This window comes from Gracilinanus agilis, chromosome 4 (assembly GCF_016433145.1).
Source record: "Gracilinanus agilis isolate LMUSP501 chromosome 4, AgileGrace, whole genome shotgun sequence".
Taxonomy (NCBI): Eukaryota; Metazoa; Chordata; class Mammalia; order Didelphimorphia; family Didelphidae; genus Gracilinanus; species Gracilinanus agilis.
In genome coordinates this window covers 512,039,666-512,057,873 of record NC_058133.1, presented here as the reverse complement: position 1 = coordinate 512,057,873, position 18,208 = coordinate 512,039,666, and the positions used below count along the sequence as shown (strand labels likewise).

At 44.2% G+C, this 18,208-nt stretch overlaps 1 protein-coding gene across 1 annotated transcript in view; it reads left to right on the top strand.

Moving 5' to 3' along the window:
• The first annotated feature begins 992 nt into the window (after nt 1-992).
• Nucleotides 993-18,208, top strand: part of NGEF (neuronal guanine nucleotide exchange factor) — a 45,176-nt gene continuing 27,960 nt past the window's right edge. Inside the window, exons 1-2 of the mRNA XM_044675668.1 lie at nt 993-1,245; nt 5,466-5,767. Of these exons, the coding sequence (XP_044531603.1) occupies nt 993-1,245; nt 5,466-5,767 (555 nt within the window). The remainder of the gene's footprint in view (nt 1,246-5,465; nt 5,768-18,208) is intronic.

Below are 18,208 nucleotides of genomic sequence, written 5' to 3'. Positions count from 1 at the left end.
CTGACTAAGCACCTACTGAATACAAGTCACGGGCTACAGGGGCCCCAGAGGCTGCTGGGAGCGGCCGGTCCCATTCCCCCAAGTGGCTGACCTCACCATCCACACAGAAAAAACCAAGTGGACGAGAACTGTTGGGCGGCTCTCTGAGGAGCCGGGGCGAGGTGGCTGCCAGGAAACAAGAAGCTCCTTTAATGACCCCCAACTTCTTCCAGAAACCGAGGCTCCCCCGTACCCCAGAGCCACCGGGGGACTGTCTGAGGAGTGAAGAGCACAGGCTGGCGGAGATGCCGAGGGCAGCAGGGCCAAAGCAAGCCTCCCCGTCTATAGAATCAGCACCGTGTATGGACCCCAAGGCAGAAGGGCAGGAAGGGCAAGGCCTTGGGGGTGAAGTGACTTGTCCAGGGTCACCCAACTAGGAAGTATCAGGGGCCTCCCGTCTCTAGGTCTGGCTTTCTAAGCACTGAGCCTCCTCGCTAGCCCCCAGGACTCCCCTTTAAGTTGAAGCTGCTCACATTTTCTCTGGCCATTATGATGTGCCCATTAGGAAGATGTAAATGCTGAGGCTGAACACTGAGCTCTAGAGCGGTGGGTACTGGCCTGGGCTGCTTTGCAGAGGGAGGGAGGAAAAAGCAAGGCATGGCGGATCCTTCGGTATTGGGAAATTGAGGGGGGCCCTGAGGACACCCCTCTTTCTGGCTCCTCGTTCAACATCGGGCCCCCATGGTTGGCAGGAGGGTGAGCCACTGGCTTGAATACATGGCAGGAGGGTGAGGGGTGGAAAGAGCCCTGGGCAGGGGGCGTGGCATCCCAACACCACCCCTCCGTAAGCCTCAGTTTCCTTGTTTGTAAAATGGAGCTTTACATCCTGGGGCTTCAGGTTTCTGGGAATAAGAACGTGGCAAAAACGCCAGGCGCAGGGATTTCCGGGGCCCCAAAATGGAAGCGAACGAGGCGGCCTCTCGGGAAGAGGCTCGTTCTGCAAGCGGCATGGCATGGCCCCTCAGGTTGGCCTTCCATCCTTTGGGGGCGTCTCGGCAAAGCCGCTGGTGACCCGTCGGGCTGCTCCAGATGTCGGGGTTCTCTGCTTAGCTGGCGTGGCGGGGTTCTCTGATGGGGGGAGCGAGGAGATGGGAACTCAGGGGGGTCTTCCCTGTCGGAGCCGTGTGGATTCTGGTGGGCATCTTGGCGTCGCCAGGAGGCAGAGCCCAGAGGAGAGCCTGGCAGGGGTCACGTGCCAGCAGGCCCGTAAGAAGCAGTTTCAGAATATCCAGGCTGAAATTCAGAGCACAGAGACAGTGTGTGTGTGTGTGTGTATGTATGTATGTAAGCGTGTGTGTGTGAGTGTGTGTGTGTGTGTGTGTGTGTGTGTGTGTGTGTGTGTACACACGCGCTTCATATTCACTTCAACCAATTTTTATCCAAAGCCTGCGACGTGCCAGGCACGGATGGGGCTGCCCCAGGAGTGGGAGGGACTCGTGCTTTTAGCACTGACTGTGGGATCCCATTTAGACTGGAAGGGACCCTAGAGGTCATCTAGTCCAACTCCCCCATTTTACAGATGACAAAACTAAAGATCAGAGAAAGAGAAATGACTCGTCTAAGGTCATCCCAGTAGAAAGTAGCAGAGCCAAGATTTGAATCCTGGTCTTTCGGTTCTAGACCTCAGGTTCCTTCTCCAGTGCCATGCTTGCACTGATCCACCTAGATGTGGTTTTTTTTCCAGAATCGTGGAGGGAGAAGGGGGTGACTTTGGGGCACCACAGGGTCTGGGGTTTTGTCTTTGTTGCGTTTGTGGGTATTTTTGGTCTCCCTGGTGAAGTGAGAAGCAAAGAGATCTGGCTACAGTCAGGCAGCCAGAAGGGGGGAGACACTGGACTCCAGCCTGTGCCATCCTGAACACAAGGGCAGCTCCCTAGGAATGTTCATCATTATTCAAATGCTGTCACAGGAATTATTATTCTAGCTATGGGACTTGACTTATTTTAAACTGACCAAACATGCCATCAGTAGGGCGGTTGTAAGGATGGGGAAACCAAGGCAATGCCCACTGTGTGACGGGGAGCCGCAGGTGGAATCTGGGGAGCCAATAAGCAGTGAGGGGTGAGGAGCACGAGAAGACTCAGAGGAGCTGAAAAGAGCAAAATAACAAAGACAACAGACTGCAGGATGGCAAGAAAGCCAGTGAAAAGAACCCTGGAACCAAGCAGAAGCCCCAGGAACAGCCCCAAGGGCAGATATGGAAGCAGCACTCAGATGCTCCATTCTTGGATGGGGGCTGACTACCCCTGCAGAAGGGTCAAGCAGGCATCCATCAGAAGGGCTGGCACCCAGCATCCTTCCTCTGTCTGTCTGTCTGTCCTCCAGCATCGCCCCAAGGGGGAGGGTTTGGATCTAGAGGCCAGAGATCTGAGGAAGGCATCAGTCCATTTCTTTTTTGGGGAGGGGAGTAGTTTATGTGCACTATTGTTCAAAACCTACTTCCATATTATTACTATTGCAATAGAGCCCAAACCCCAATCATATCCCCACCAAGTCATGTAATTGATCCTGTGTTTTTCTTCTGTGTTTCTGCTCCCACAGTTCTTTCTCTGGATGTGGTTAGCATCTTTTTCATAAGTCCCTCAGGATTGTCCTGGGTACTTGCTTTGCTAGTAGAGAAGTCAGTTACATTTGATTATGCCACAGTGTATCCATCTCTGTGTACAATGTTCTCCTGGTTCTGCTCCTTTCACTCTGCATCACTTCCTGGAGGTCTTTCTGGTTCACATGGAATTCCTCCAGTTCATTATTCCTTTCAGCAAAATAGTATTCCATCCCCATCAGATACCACAGTTTGTTCAGCCATTCCCCAATTGAGGGACAACTCATTTTCCAATTTTTTGCCACCACAAAGAACACAGCTATGAATATTTTTGTATGAGTCTTTTTCCTTATTATCTCTTTTGGGTACAAGCCTAGTAGTGGTATGGCTGGATCAAAGAATATGCAATTTTTTAAAACTCTTTGGGCATAATTCCAAATTGCCTTCCAGAATGATTGATCAATTTACAACTCCACCAGCAATGCATTAGTGTCCCAATTTTGCCACATCCCCTCCAACATTTATCACTTCCCTTTGCTGTCATATTAGCCAACCTGCTAGGTGTGAGGTGGTGCCTCAGAGTTGTTTTGATTTGCATTTCTCTAATTATGAGAGATTTAGAACACTTTTTCATGTGCTTATTGATAGTTTTGATTTCTTCATCTGAAAACTGCCTATTCATGTCCTTTGCCCATTTATCAATTGGGGAATTGTTTGATTTTTTGTACAACTGATTTAGCTCCTTATACATCTGAGAAATTAGACCTTTGTCAGAGGTTTTTGTTATAAAGATTTTTTCCCAATTTGTTGCTTCCCTTCTAATTTTGGTTGCATTGGTTTTGTTTGTACAAACCCTTTTTTTTTAATGTAACCAAATTTGTTTATTTCCTATTTTGTAATATTTTCTGTCAGTCCATTTCTAAAAGAATAATGTAAGCTCCCTCTGGGCAGGAGCTCTTTATTTCTGCCCTCGTATGCCCGGCACAGAGCACAGTAGACATAGCAGGTGCTGGCGAACCTTTTGTTTGGTTGAGGTGGATGGAGAAGTCTTGCTGAAGGTTAAAGAAAGCAGCATTGGTGTATTCTGCTCCAACACCAGAGAAGCTCTTGAGAGGCAGAGATGGCCCAACTCTGAGCACCAGACTTCCAGTGCCCCTTTGTCCACTGAACATTAGGCACCTACAGATTTTCAGCAATGGTGCAAGGGCTGCCAAAACAAATGGGGAGAAGGAGGAGAAGAGGGAGACAATTCCCACCCTTGAGGAGCTGACATCCAATGGGGTCCCATGTAGTCAGGGCTGAATGAAGGCTTGTTGATGGATAATGACTCCAATTCAGAGAGCTGTGATTCTTCCACTGAGTTCGATGATCTGATTCTTTCGGGACATTGGGTCCAAGTGGTACAGAGTACCTTGTACAGAAATTGACTTTCTCTCTGACCTATTTTCTTTTTTTTTTTTTAAACAACTTTTTCCAATTCCATGTAGAAATAATTTTTGACCATTGTCTGACATTTTGTGAATCCGATTTTCACCCTCCTCCCTCCCCGCATCAGCAAAGAGTTTGATATAAGTTATACCAGAGCTTTCAAGCAATATATATTTCCATATTCTTATGCTATGACAGAAAACACATCACATAAATTTTTTTAAAAAGCTCACGAAAGAAATAAAGTGGAAGATGATGGGCCTTGATCTGTACTCAGATTCCAATAGTTCCCTCTTTGGCTTGGAGAATGTCTCCATTGGGAGTCCCTTTTGGTTGTCTTAGAGACTTGCTTTGCTGATGATGGTTTAGTTCTTCCCAGATGATCCTTGTGTAATATTTCTGTTCCTGTATACACTGTTCTCCTGGTTCTGCTCACTTTACTTTGCATCAGTTCATAGAAGTCTTCCCAGGTTGTTCTCACCCCATCCCTTTTGTCATTTCTTTTGGCACATCTCCAATCTATTTATTTTTACCCCTTAGCTTCTGTCTTGGAATCAATACTGTGTATTGGTTCAGAGGCAGAAGAGCAGGAAGGGCTAGGCAATGGGGATCCAGTGACTTGCCCAGGGTCACATAGCTTGGGCGTGTCTGAGGTCAGATTTGAATCCAGGACCTCCCATCTCCAGGACTGACTCTCAGTCCACTGAGCCATCTAGTTGCCTCCTCCAATCTATTTTCTATGACATTATTCCAACCACTAATGTCACCCCCCTCAGCCCAATCTTCACTGGGACACGAGCAGGGTGGTCGTGGATTCTCCAAGGCTGTGTCTTCAAGGGAGAAGCTGTGTCTAGAAGGAAATAGAAAAGCTTCCAATAGACCGTAAGCTCCTTGAGGGCAGGAACCCCGTGTTTATTTTGTCTTAATCTTCATAACGCCACCACCGAGCACAGTTCCTTATAGCAAGGAGTGGGTAGTTAACAGAAGTTTGCTAACACCTCATTCTGCTCCTTACTATCGGAGCAAGTCATTTAGCCTCCTGTGCCTCAGTTTCCTCATCTGGAAAGTGGGAGTAAAAGTACCAGCGCTCTCTCATGGGATGGCTGTGGGGAAAGTGCTCTGCAAAGCTCAAAGGGGCATATAAGTAGGTGGGGGAGGCACGGGAGATTCAGAGACCAAAATACCAAGTTGAGGGAATCCTGGGCTGGAGCGTTGGTGACGACGGGAAGCCCTGTGGAATGGGGTGAGGCCAGGCTGGGGGCAGCCCCTGGAGGGTGAAGGCCTGGCTGCTGTGTCGGTTGGAGACCACAAAGCAGAGAGAAGCTGGTGATGCGCTGACCCAGTCCCTGGGAAAACGCTCGCTCGTGTCCAGAGCCCAGCCCACTGCGCCACCTTCCCTTTGCTCTGTTCTCCCGCTTGTCTTCTTTTCCTTCATGACCATTTCTTTGGCTTCCAGGACTCTTGTACCAGGAGTACCGAGATAAGTCCACGCTCCGCGAGATCGAGACCCGAAGGCTGCAGGACGCGGAGGTCCAAGTGCACGCTGATGAGTCCCCCACGAGTGAGGAGACCCCAACGGAGGAGGAAGAGGAGGAGGAGGAGGAGGAGGCTGCCAACTCCACCACAAAGAAGGCTCTGCCCCAGATCTGCCTCCTCAATAACGCCAACTCCAGGTTCAACCTGTGGCAGGATCTCCCTGAGATCAGGAGCAGCGGAGTCCTGGACATCCTCCAGCCAGACGAGATCCGGCTCCAGGAGGTAAGGGGGGTCGGAGAGCCCCCACAGGAGCAATAGCGCCCCCTTGCAGGCCACCTCCCTCTTGGCCTTGGCCTCCTCTGGTGTGTGCTATACAGCTGGGAGGTGCAGAGGCAAAGGAACCCAAGAGAGAGAGTTCGTTCTTGAAGGCAGAGATGGGGGAGACCTTTGAGTGGCTCCATGCTGGCTCCTAATGACCAGCCCTTCCCTCCCACTGAATAATCTGCTCTAGAACTTGGGCCCAAATGGATGTCACGTTCATGGGTCCATCATTTATGGATCTTAGCTGGGACCTAGAAGGTATCTTAGAGGCCATCTAGTTCAATAGCTAATTTTACAAACAAGGAAACTGAGGTGTGGGAAGATTAAACGGACACACTCCTGACTACACAGGGACTAGGTGGCACTGTTGGGATTTGAACCCAGGTCTCTGACTCTACAGCCATCCCGTTTTCCATCACACCACTTTGCTTTTCCTCTTCCCTCTGGAAGACAGGCTCATTATTTCCCCATCCCTTCTCTTCGGGAATCTCTTCAGTTCTCTGAGAGTTTTCCAAGATAAACAACAATGGGCCGGCGGTCCCACCTGCAAGGTAGCTCAATGCCCTGGTGGGAATTTCGCCCAGTTCGGCGGAGCCCGACTCTTGTGGAGGACGAGCTGAGCTCCTAAACTCTCTCCTCACTCATCCCTCTTCAGCGTGCCTGTTCCTGCCTCCCGCCCCTCCTCATCCTCTCCGACCATCATTCTCCTTCACTGAGAAACCAGGAGGGAGAAGAACAGCCTCCTGGATCTCCTCTGGTCTTCTTGCCCAAACTCTCCTCCCTTTGCTCCTCTCTTAGGGCTGACGGCTCTCTCTCCACACAGCAACACCCCACCTCTGCCCCGGGCTCTTGTCCGCTTGGTGGCGGCTTCCAGTCATGGGTCTCGTCCTACTCAAATCCAGAGATTCCTTGGAAAGAAGCTAACCTTGTTATGGCAAAGTCTCGAATTTGCTTTATTTCAAACAGTTCAAATAACCGACCATCCTAGTCGTTTGCCATCTTCTTTGCGCACGGTTCCTTCGCCCTTTCTGTCACGCACACATGATATCTTTTATGCTGTTGGGGCTGGCGATTGTGTCGGGACTTTTTTCGCCCCGTCCTCCATTTTCAGTAGAAAATGATTTTAATCAGACTGGCATTACATTTCCCAAATTGTCTTATTTTGCGAGGTCCCCTGGCAGACTCCGTCTTTTTGACACTTTGACTTGTGGTCCAGAAAACCAAATCTTATGCTGAGCAGCTGGCAGGTGCAATGGATAGAGCACCAAGCCTGGAGCCAGGAAGACTCTTTTTCTTGAGTTCAAATTCAGTCTGAGACACTAGCTGTGTGATCCTGGGCAAGTCACTTCACCCTGTTTGCCTCGGTTTCCTCATCTGTCAAATGATCTGGAGAAAGAAATGGCCAACCCCTCCAGTATCTTTGCCAAGAAAACTCCAAATAGGGGTTTGAAGAGTTGGATGATGAGGTCGAAGAGATGTTAGGGTGTGACCCAGTGAGAAAAAGTAGGGCCCGACTACTGGTCAATTTTGTATCGGCTCCATTTATTATAGATATGAGAGAGATTTTGAGAGAGAGAGTGGAGCACTAAGCATGGTATCCTATTTAGGAGGCGTTTCCTTCCCACAGAACGTTTTTTGTGTGAAAGCATCACCCCAAACCTTTCTAGGGCTCCTCTACAAACTCGGACAACCCCAGAGTCCATCCCCAGAGAGCCCACCTGCTGCTCGCTTAAGTGGCTTTGCTGGGCCTTCAGCAGAACACATGGGCGTCTCTATGAAAATGATTCATGGCTCCTTTCTCCCTGGGTCAGACCCCAACATGCATTTGTGGCTCCTTTCTCCCTGGGTCTGATGATGTCTTTGGACCGGGTGTGCCCTGCTCCTGGAATCCTCTCCTCCTTCCCTTCTGCCTCTTGAAATGTCCTTCCACATGAAGCCTTTCCCAATCTCCCCAGCTCCTAGGACCCTCCCTCGGCCAACGGCCCCATTTCTATACCGATTTGGAGATGAGAGGGAACATTTTGTTCTTTATCTCTGAATAACTAGCGATTCACACAGTGCGTGACACATAGAAGGTGTTTGTTAAATTCTTGGTGATTGATTGACTAATTGTGACTCTGTGCTAGGCACCATGGGAGTGTTGAGGATGGAGATTAAAGAGAAATTGAGCTTTCGAGAAATGAAATTGAATTGTCCCATCACAGTGAACTCTTGGGCTCAGGAGCCTTCAGATGAATTAGAGGTAGCTAGGGGTCGCCAGGGGATAGTCAAATGATGGGTGTGGAGTCCAGAAGATCCGAGTTCAAATCTTACCTCAGAGATTTACTCACTCTGGGACCCTTGTCCCTCTCTGCCACAGTTTCTTCCTTTTCAAAAAGAGGGGGTTGGACTCAGTGACCTCTAACATCCTTTTCAGCTTGAAATCTATGATTCTTTCAGGTTTCCCTCCTCTTGTTCTCTGGATCTGAGTGGTCCCTTCTTGGGATCTTCCCTCCCCTCCATGCTTCATTTTCCTTTCAGAAGCAATTCTTGATCCAGGATTGGAGCCAGGTTTAGCGGTTCGAGTTTGGAAATACCCTAACTTTGAAGTATAAGCTTTATAACAGAACTAGAAATCACCCTCATTGTACTTAAGTGCACAGGCTTCCATATTCCCAGGTCTTAAGATCTCTGGGGAGGGAAGGAATTCCTGTTTTTTTTTTTAACTCTTACCTTCTATCTTAGAATCAGTACTGTGTATTGGTTCCCAGGCAGAAGAGCAATAAGGCTGGGCAATGGGGGTAAGTGACTTGCCCAGGGCCACCCAGCTAGGAAGTGTCTAAGGCCAGATTTGAACTCCTGTCTCTGGGCCTGAAGGATTCCTTTTATAGGGAGTGCCATTATCTTTCAAAAGGAAGGTGTGACTCAGAAAGCTCCTTTGGAGAGCTCATTTGGTAAGCATTTATTAAGTAACTTCGACATGAATTCCAGAACCCCAGAGTTGAAGGACCTCAGCAGCCACTTCATCTCCCTCATAGCTGAATAGGAGCCCCACACAGCATATACCTGACAAGAGGATGTGTGGCTGGACATCTTCTCTGGGACCACTTTGTCAGTGGCTCCTTGACTGAACTTTTTGGCTTAGGAGGAGCTGTCCAAGTTTGTTCTCTCCTGGGAATGTCTTCAAGGATCCCTGCTCATCTTCCGCTCACAAAGAGGTGTCAGGGGAGACTTTATTTATTTTTAATTGAAAATTTTTATTTAATTAATTGATTTAGAATATTTTTCCATGGTTATATGATTCATGTTCTTTCCCTCCTCTCCTTCCTCCCTCCCCCATAGCCAACAAGCAATTCCTCTGGGTTTTACATGTGTCATTGGTCAAGACCTATTTCCATATTATTAATATTTACACTAGGGTGATCGTTTACAGTCTACATCCCCAATCATATCCTCATCGAACCATGTGATCAAGCAGTTTATTTTTCTGCTCCCACAGTTCTTTCTCTGGATGTGGATACATTCTTTCTTATAAGTCCCTCAGAATTGTCCTGGGTCATTGCATTGCTGCTAGTAGAGAAGTTAATTACATTTGATTGTGCTACAATGTATCCATTTCTTTGTACAATGTTCTCCTGATTCTGCTTCTTTCACTCTGCATCAGTTCCTGGAGGTCTTTCCAGTTAACATGGAATTCCTCCAGTTCATTATTCCTCTCAGCACAATAATATTCCATCATCCTCAGATACCACAATTTGTTCAGCCATTCCCCAATTGACGGATATCCCCTCATTTTCTAATTTTTTCCCACCACAAAGAGTGTTACTATAAATATTTTTGTACAAATCTTTTTCCTTATTATCTCTTTGGGGTATAAACCCAGCAGTGGTATGGCTGAATCAAAGGGCAGACAGTTTTTTAACACTCTTTGGGCATAGTTCCAGATTCCCTCCAGAATAGTTGTATTAATTCACAACTCCACCAGCAATGCATTGGTGTCCCAATTTTGCCACATCCAGGGGGGGACTTTAGCAGAAGCAATAGGAGGCTAAGTGAGAAGCACAAAGAGCCCCATGAATGGCTCATTCAGAAAAGGGGGCTCAGCCTAAATGAATATGTTTCCAGGAGAAGGACTGAGCTCCTCTGTAAGCCATTGAAAGCAGGGACTAAGAAAGCCACATCGAGTAGGCAGGCAGGAGAAGCGTTGTTTAATCAGTGCTGCAGCAGAAGCAATCATTGAGAGCTGTGTTGGAGGCAAAGCACTTTTGTGAAGAGGGAGCTTCGAAGGAGGAGGGCACGTCAGTGGAGCCCTGATTGTGGTGTGTGGGGGACTGGAGCCTTCACTAGAAGAAGGCCATTGATCACTGGGAAACAGCTAGTTGGAAAACACAGGAAGAGGGAGATGACAAACCAATCATGTAGACAGTGAAATGGGCCCAGAAAAACTAGGATTTGAAGATGACTAATGAGCTATAAATAGGTGTCAGAGAGCAAGGAGGATGTTTTTGAGCTGAGTGCCAGGAACAGAGCATCACCCATCCATCCATCCAGTTAACGAGCACTTCTAATTGGATGCCTGATGTCTTTCAGAGGCTCCTCTCCTGCCCATCCCCAACTCACTCAAAAAATACTGGAAAATCTATGGCATGTCACAATCCAAATCAAGTTCTCCTCTCATTTTCTTTCTTCTAAAGTGTTTATTGGAGGCAGCTAGGTGACTCAGTGGATTGAAAGCCAGGCCTAGAGACTTATCCCGAGTTCAGATTTGATCTCTGACACTTCCTAGCTGAGTGACCTTGGGCAAGTCACTTCACCCCATTGCCTAGCCCCTACCAGTCTTCCGCCTTGGAGCCAGCATATAGTATTGATTCTAAGATGGAAAGTAAGGGGTTAAAAATAAATAAATAGTTTTATTGAAATTCTCTTTCTCTCACTGTCACTTCTCTATGAACCCTCCTTATAAGAATAACTTCAGTTAAGCTGACTGCAAATACATGTTCATTCTGCACCAAAAGTCCACCACGTCTCTCCCATCTTTCTCAGAGGGATGCGACAGTGTTTCCAGGAAGAAGTCTTAAAACATTCATTTTAATTTTTTTTTCCTCCGGAAATCAGTCACTAAGTATTTATTAGATGCCTTCTGTGTGCTGGGCCTTTTGCTGGGTCTCTGCCTTCCAGAGCCTATATTCTTTGGAGGCAGCCAGGCACTGTGCTAAGGACTAGGGGGACAGAGACAAAAATGGGATCGTCCTTGCCCTCAGAGAGCTTGGATTCCATCAGGGGAGACAAACGTGTGCCTCTAGGACCCATTTTGTGAACAAGATACGGCAGTTTGGGATAGGGGACGGGGGAGGAGGTAGGAGATGTTTGTCTGCCTCATTTCCGCCAAATTGTTCTTCCATTTTCCTATCAGTTTTTGTCAAATACCAAGTTCTTGTCCCAAGACCTTTGGGTTTGTCCAACACCAGCCTGCCAAGCTCATTTGCTTGTGCACATGGTGTACCTAATCTATTCCATTCATCAATGGCTATATCTTTCTCAGGATCAAAATGCCTGGATGATTACAGCTTTGTGTGAGATAGTGTGCGATCTGATACTGCTAGACCCCCTTCCATTTCATTTTTTTCCAGTTAATTCCCTTTATATTCCTCACATTTTGTTCCTTCAGATGAAATTTGTTATTGTCGTCTTTTTCTAGCTCTTTAAGATAATTCTTAATAGTTTGATTGGTATGGCAGTGATTATTGTTATTCACTTGTTTTCAGTCATGTCTAACTCTTCATGACCCCATCCGGGGTTTTTTTGACAAGAGATACTGCAATGGTTTGCAATGTCCTTCTCCCGCTCATTTGATGAATGAGGAAAATGAAGTTGATAGGGTTAAACGACTTGCCCAGGGTCACACAGCTAGTAGTAAGTAAGTAAGGATTTGAACTTAGGTCTTCCTGACTCCAAGTCCTGCACTCTATATACTGCACCACCTAGCTGCCTATATTAGTGCATTCATTTAGATAGTATTGTCCTTTTAATTATGTTGGCTCAGCCTAGCCATGAACTATTCATATTTCCCTAGTTATTTAGTTCTGTCTTTCCTGTGAAAAGTATTTTGTAAGTATATTCCTATGGTTCCTAGGTGTATCTTGGCAAGTAGACTACCAAGTATTTCATATTGTTTGTAGTTATTTTAAATGGAATTTTCTTGCAGATTTTGTTGGTAATAGATAGAAATGCTGGTGATTTGTGTGGGTTTATTTGAAATCCCATAACTTTGTAGAAGCTAATTGTTTCTGGTAGGTTTTTAGTTGGCTGTCTAGGATTTTCTGGCTAGACCATCAGATCATCTGCAAAAAGTGATTTTTTTTTTTGTTTCTTCGTTACTTAAACTTACTCCTATTTTTTCCCCATCTTATTGCTATATTTCTAGGATAATATTGATGGTGATAGTGATAATGGACATTCATGCTTCACCCCTGATCTTGAAATAACTGAAACTAGATTATAGCTCCTAGGTCAAAGCCCCCTGCCCCCTACAGAATGAAGTGACAAAGAGAAAAATGACCATAGCCGAAACTAGACAGAAACCCCCTACATGCTTGGGGAGATAGCCAAAAAGCACTAACTACAAAGGATACAGAAGTTATGCTTCAAGAACTATAGGACACCCCTAAGTCTGTCAACACCCGCCACCTTACCCACCACCCCCTTAGTTTCCCGCCACCTCCTAAGCACCAGCCCGGAACCCCAAACGTATATAATCTTTACTCTGACTATGCCCCCCCGGAACTCCTTTGCTGCTGAGCTCCCCTAGCACACACTAGAAATAAAGACTTCCCTTTGCTTGGATTGCATCGTCTCTGTGTGCTCCTTGGGTGGTCGTCCATTCGGACCTAACAGTCTTATTGGATCTAGTTCATCCCTATTATACATAATGCTTACTCTTGATTTTAGATACATACTATTCATCATTTTAAGGAAAACTGTTTATTCCTATTCCTAGTGCTTCATTTATTTATTTTAACAGGAAACGGCATTATAGTTTGTCAGAAGCTTCTATATCTTTTGAAATAATCAGATGATCTGGGTTGTTTTTATTATTTAATATGGTCAGTTTGCTTATGGTTTTCCTAATATTGAACCAGTTCTGCTTTACTTACATGAATCTAGGCTATTTATAATGTATGATCTTCTTGATATATTGTTGAAATCTCTTTACTAGTATTTTATTTAAAATCCACATCAATATTCATTAGGGAAACTGGTCAATAGTTTTCTTTTTCTGTTTTGATTCTCCCTGGTTTAGGTATCAAGGCTATATTTGTGTAATAGAAGGAACTTAGTAGGGCTTCTTCTTTACCTAATTTTTCAAACAGTTTCTAGAATATTATAATTCATTATTTTTTAAATATTTGGTAACATTTGCTTCTAAATCCATTGGAGCTTAGGATTTTCTTTTTTTCTTAATGATTTCCTTTATGACATGTTAATTTTTTTCTAAGATAAGGCTGCTTAAGTATTCTATTTCCTGTTCTGTTAATCGAAACAAATTCTGCTTCATAAATACTCATCCATTTCATTTAAAATGTCAGTTTTATTAGCATATCAATGGGCAAAATAGTTCCTAATAATTGTTTCCTCTTCATTAGTTGTGAATTTGCTTTTTTTCATTGTAAGTTATTCTCCTTTCTTTTTTAAAAATCAAATTAGTCAATGGCTTAACATTTTTTAAAGTTCCTATTTTATTTATTAATTCAATGGGTAGGGTTTTTTTTTTAAACCCTTAACTTCGGTGTATTGTCTCATAGGTGGAAGAGTGGTAAGGGTGGGCAATGGGGGTCAAGTGACTTGCCCAGGGTCACACAGCTGGGAAGTGGCTGAGGCCGGGTTTGAACCTAGGATCTCCTGTCTCTAGGCCTGACTCTCACTCCACTGAGCTACCCAGCTGCCCTGGGTAAGTTTTTTTAACTTCTAATTTTATTAATGTATCCCTTGAATTTCAGGATTTATGTATTTTTATTTGCTATTTAATTTAATCTGTATTTTTGTTTTTTGTTAATTATTTTTTAGTTTTTGCTCAGTTGCTTGCTCTGTTCTTTATTTGTATTATTTTTTAAAAATTCTTATCTTCTGTCTTAGAATCAATACTATATATTTATATTGGATTCCAAGGCAGAAGACTGTTAAGGACTAGGCAATGGGGGCTGAGTGACTCACCCAGGGTCATACAGCAGGGAAGTGTGAGGCCAGATTTGAACCCAGGTCTTCCCATCTCTTGACCTGTTGCTCTGTCCACTGTGCTACCTAGCTACCTCTCTTTTTATTGATGTAAATGTTTAGAAGTATACATTTTCCTTAAGTACTACTTTGGTTGCATCCCACAAATTTTGTTGTATTGTCTTATTGTTGTCACTATCTTTAATTAAATTATTATTTCTATGATTTATTCTTTGACCCAATTATTTTTTAGAGTTATGTAGTGTCCTGCTAATTTTTTAAATCTATGCTTCAAAGGCCCTTTATTGAATATAATTTTTATTGCCTTATGGCATAAAAAACCTCATTTAATATTTCTGGTTTTCTGCATTAATTTTTGAGTTTTTTCTTAATACATTATGAATTTTTTGAAGATGCCATGCAGAGCTGACAAAAGATATATTCCTTTCTAGTCTCATTCAATATTACCTAAAGATCTATCATGTTTACTTTTCTAAAACTCTATTCATCTCCTTAATTTCTTTCTTGTTTATTTTATGGTTAGATCTGAGAGTGGCAAATTGAGATCCCCCACTAATACATTTTACTATTTACTCATATTTCATTTAAATTTTCTTTTAAGAATTTGAGTGCTTTGCCATTTGGAGCATCTATGTTCATGTTGGTATTAGTTCATTGTCTATAGTACCTCTTAGCAAAATATAGTTTCCATATTTATCTCTTTTAGCCCATATTTATCTCTTTTTAGTTAGGCGTGTTTTTCCCTTTGCTTTGACTAAGAACATGATTTCCACCCCCTTTTCTGCTTCATCCCCTTATTTTAACCTTACGCAAATCTTTCTGTTTCAAGTGTGTTTCTTGCAAATAACATTGGTGGATTCTGGTTTCTAATCCATTCTGATCGCCTCTTCAATTTTATGGGTGAGTTCACCCCATTTACTCTCAGTTACTATTGTTAACTGTATACTTTCTTCCTATTTTCTTTTACTTAAAAAATCTTCATTTTTTTTACCATGTTCCCTTCTCAAGAATCTGTTTTGATTCTCACTACTGCTTTCTTTACCGTACTTCTTTACCTTCTGCCTTTCTCTTACTGCTTTTCCCTCCTACTTCCCCATTAGTGTTTACCTTCTCTCCTTGAACCAGTTCAGATTAGAGTGAGGTTCAAAGGCTGCTCTTTCTTCTCACCACTAATTCCACCATTATTGAAACTCTTCCATCAATGTGGCATGGAATCAGGCCTTTTACCCCCTGGTTCTCCTCCTTTAGCTACTCATCAGCTTATTATGTCATTGTTAAGCTGTGGGTCCATGAATAGAGTCCATTATCCCTTTGCCTCTGTTTCTCCATCTTATAGCACAACGAACCTTGTCAATGTTTCATTAAGATCGAGTTATATTGTTTCCTGATTTATTCATGTATTGTCTCCTCCATTTGAATTGTGAGCTCCCGGAGAGCAGCAACTGTTTTGGCTTTTTCTTTATATCAACAGCCCTTAAGACAATGCCCAGAACCCAGTAAGCAATAAGCACTTAATTGATCTATGTTGACCCATTTATTGATCCCTCTCATCATCTACCAGTGAGTCTAGTATTCCTGTCATAAAAGGAAATAAGGATAGTCTGACCTGACAGCCTCTCCTTGATACTGTCTCCTCTCTGGGTTTCCATGACATCGCTGGCATCTCCCATCTTGACTTCCTCTGCACTGACCATCCCATGGATTTCTGAAAGACTTCATCCTTACTTCCATTTCCACTTTCCTCTTCTTTTAAGATATATCCCAGGCACCATCTTCGGAGTAAAGCCTCTTCTAAATCACCCCTTCCCAAAAGTTAATGGCTTCCCTCCCTACAGTCTTGTATGTAACGACTCTCCAAATATTTGTACTTCTTGGCCCTGCCCTCCCACTAGACTCCCTTGTGAATTAAGATTGTTTCATCCTTTGACGTGTATTCCCAGACCCAGCACGGTGTAGGGCACACTTGGTGACATAGTAATGCTTGTTGACTGGCTGACTGTTAAATGCTTACCATCTGCCTGGCGCAAGGCTAAAATGGGAAACATGCAGAAGAAAAACATATGATTTATCCCTTGTTTATATGGGTACAGGGTTGGGTGTTTTGGTTCAAAAAGATGATTCTATTACAAAACTGAATAATATGGAAATAGGTATCAAGTGACAACATTTGTACAACCCAGTGGAATTGCTTGTTGGCTTGGGGAGGGGGAAGGGAAGAGGGGACGGAAAGAAAATGAATCATGGAAACATGGAAAAATACTTTAAGATAAATAAATTTAAAATCTGGGAATACAAAAAAAAAGTGGGGGATGAGGGGGAAACTAAGCCCTTCCCCTCAAAGAGGTTATACTCCATTTTTTTTCAATTTTTTCAATTTATTTATTTTTAAATATTTTTCCATGTTTACATAATTCATTTTCTTTCCGTCCCCTTTTCCCTCCCCACTTCCAGCACCAACAAGCAATTCCACTGGATTGCACACATGTTGTCACTTGATACCTATTTCCATATTATTCAGTTTTGCTCTAGAGCAGAGATTATACTCTAATGGTGGAGTCAATATACAGATAATTGGATGCTTTCAAGATGGATACAGAGTATGTGGAAAGCAATCTGAAGGGGACACATTAGTACTTGTTGATTGACTGACAGATTTCTCTTTAATAAAGCTATTCTGGGCTTCGGGTTGCTTGCTTCCTTTTCTAGATGTTTACCAACCATCCTTTGAACAATATGTTCGGCAATTTTGCCAGGAATTGTGATCAGGTTCTCCGTCCAATGATATGCACATTCCATCCTTTGCCTTTTTTTTTTTTTTAATCAGGGAAACATTTGCCTTTCTTCCATCTTAACCTACTTTTCCCCTTTTCCTCAGTCATTCAAAGGTCACTGACTTAGCAGTCATATCCACTAGTCCTGTCAGGACCCTAGGAGATAGCTAGTGCTATAAAAATAAAGAAGGTATCTCTACAACTACTAATTATTAACAGGGTATATTAATCTGAGGAAGCTGTGTTTGGGTTCCCTTGATGGCTGGTGCAGGGACACCCAGGTCCTGCCACTCAGCTGGATGTTATAATAACTGCCCTTCTTTATAACAGTGCCCAGGCAGGATCCCTAAAGGTCAGAGGATGGGTAACCTTTTCAGGTCCCACCTGGGGTTGATTGATTATTAGTGTTGAGCTCTATCAGCCTTGACTGCATTGCTATCATCTTTGATATCATTGATATCATCTGACTGCGTTGCTCCCTCCCCAGAGTGGTGATGGAATAACTACTCAGGAAGGTACTTAATAACCTTTATCTATGATGTTAATAAGGGAAAGGAATGATCAGGAACAGATTGGGGATAGGAGACCCTGTCACTAAAGGCTATGACACCAATCCCTCAGGACTGTAGGCTGTTTCAGTAATGCTGGAGCTCTTGTTCTTCGCCTCCTCTAGCTCAACTTGGCCACAGCCAAACCAGAGAAAGCAATCTGCTTGGTATATACAGATATTGATGATCCCTCTGCTTCTTCTCCTTCCTTCTTCCTGGTTCCCCTCTCCCCCCTGGGCCCGGATACCTAAATATCTAGAGATGGTTTAGATGCCTAAATATCTAGGGGTAATTCAGAGAGAACCTGAGGATCCACGGTCAGACTCACAGGTCAATCAGATCAATGTCCAAGATCAGATTAATGCTTCAAGTCAAGGGTTTCAGGCCAGGGCTCTAAAACCAAAAGCCAAGGGCAAAAGTCCAAAGCCCCTATCTGATGGCTGTCAGGGTATTTATACCCTCTGGCCAACTGCCTTTCCTCTTGTCCTCACAGCATCTAGGAACATTCTGATGTCTCCAACTGTCTTCACCTGTCAATCAAAGTGAGGCTCTCAACTTCCAGAGTTTGAATATGACACTTGTCAGGGCCAAGTGACTTGAACCCCTGAAAGGCAGCCAGGAGCTTTCTTACAGTCTCTTTCCTTATCGTGGGCTTTAGCTGTTTTTGTTCAGTCCTTTTCAGTACAAAGATCATTTTCCTCGGAAGAGTAAACAGAAACAAAACTAAGAGTCTAGCAGCTCTTCTCTTTCCCTCTCTGTCTCTCTCTCTCTCTGTGTCTCTTTCTCTCTCTTTCTTTCTCTCCTTCTCTCCCTCCCTCCCACTCTCCCTCTCATTCTGTCTCTTTCTGTCTCTGTGTCTGTCTCTCTCTCCT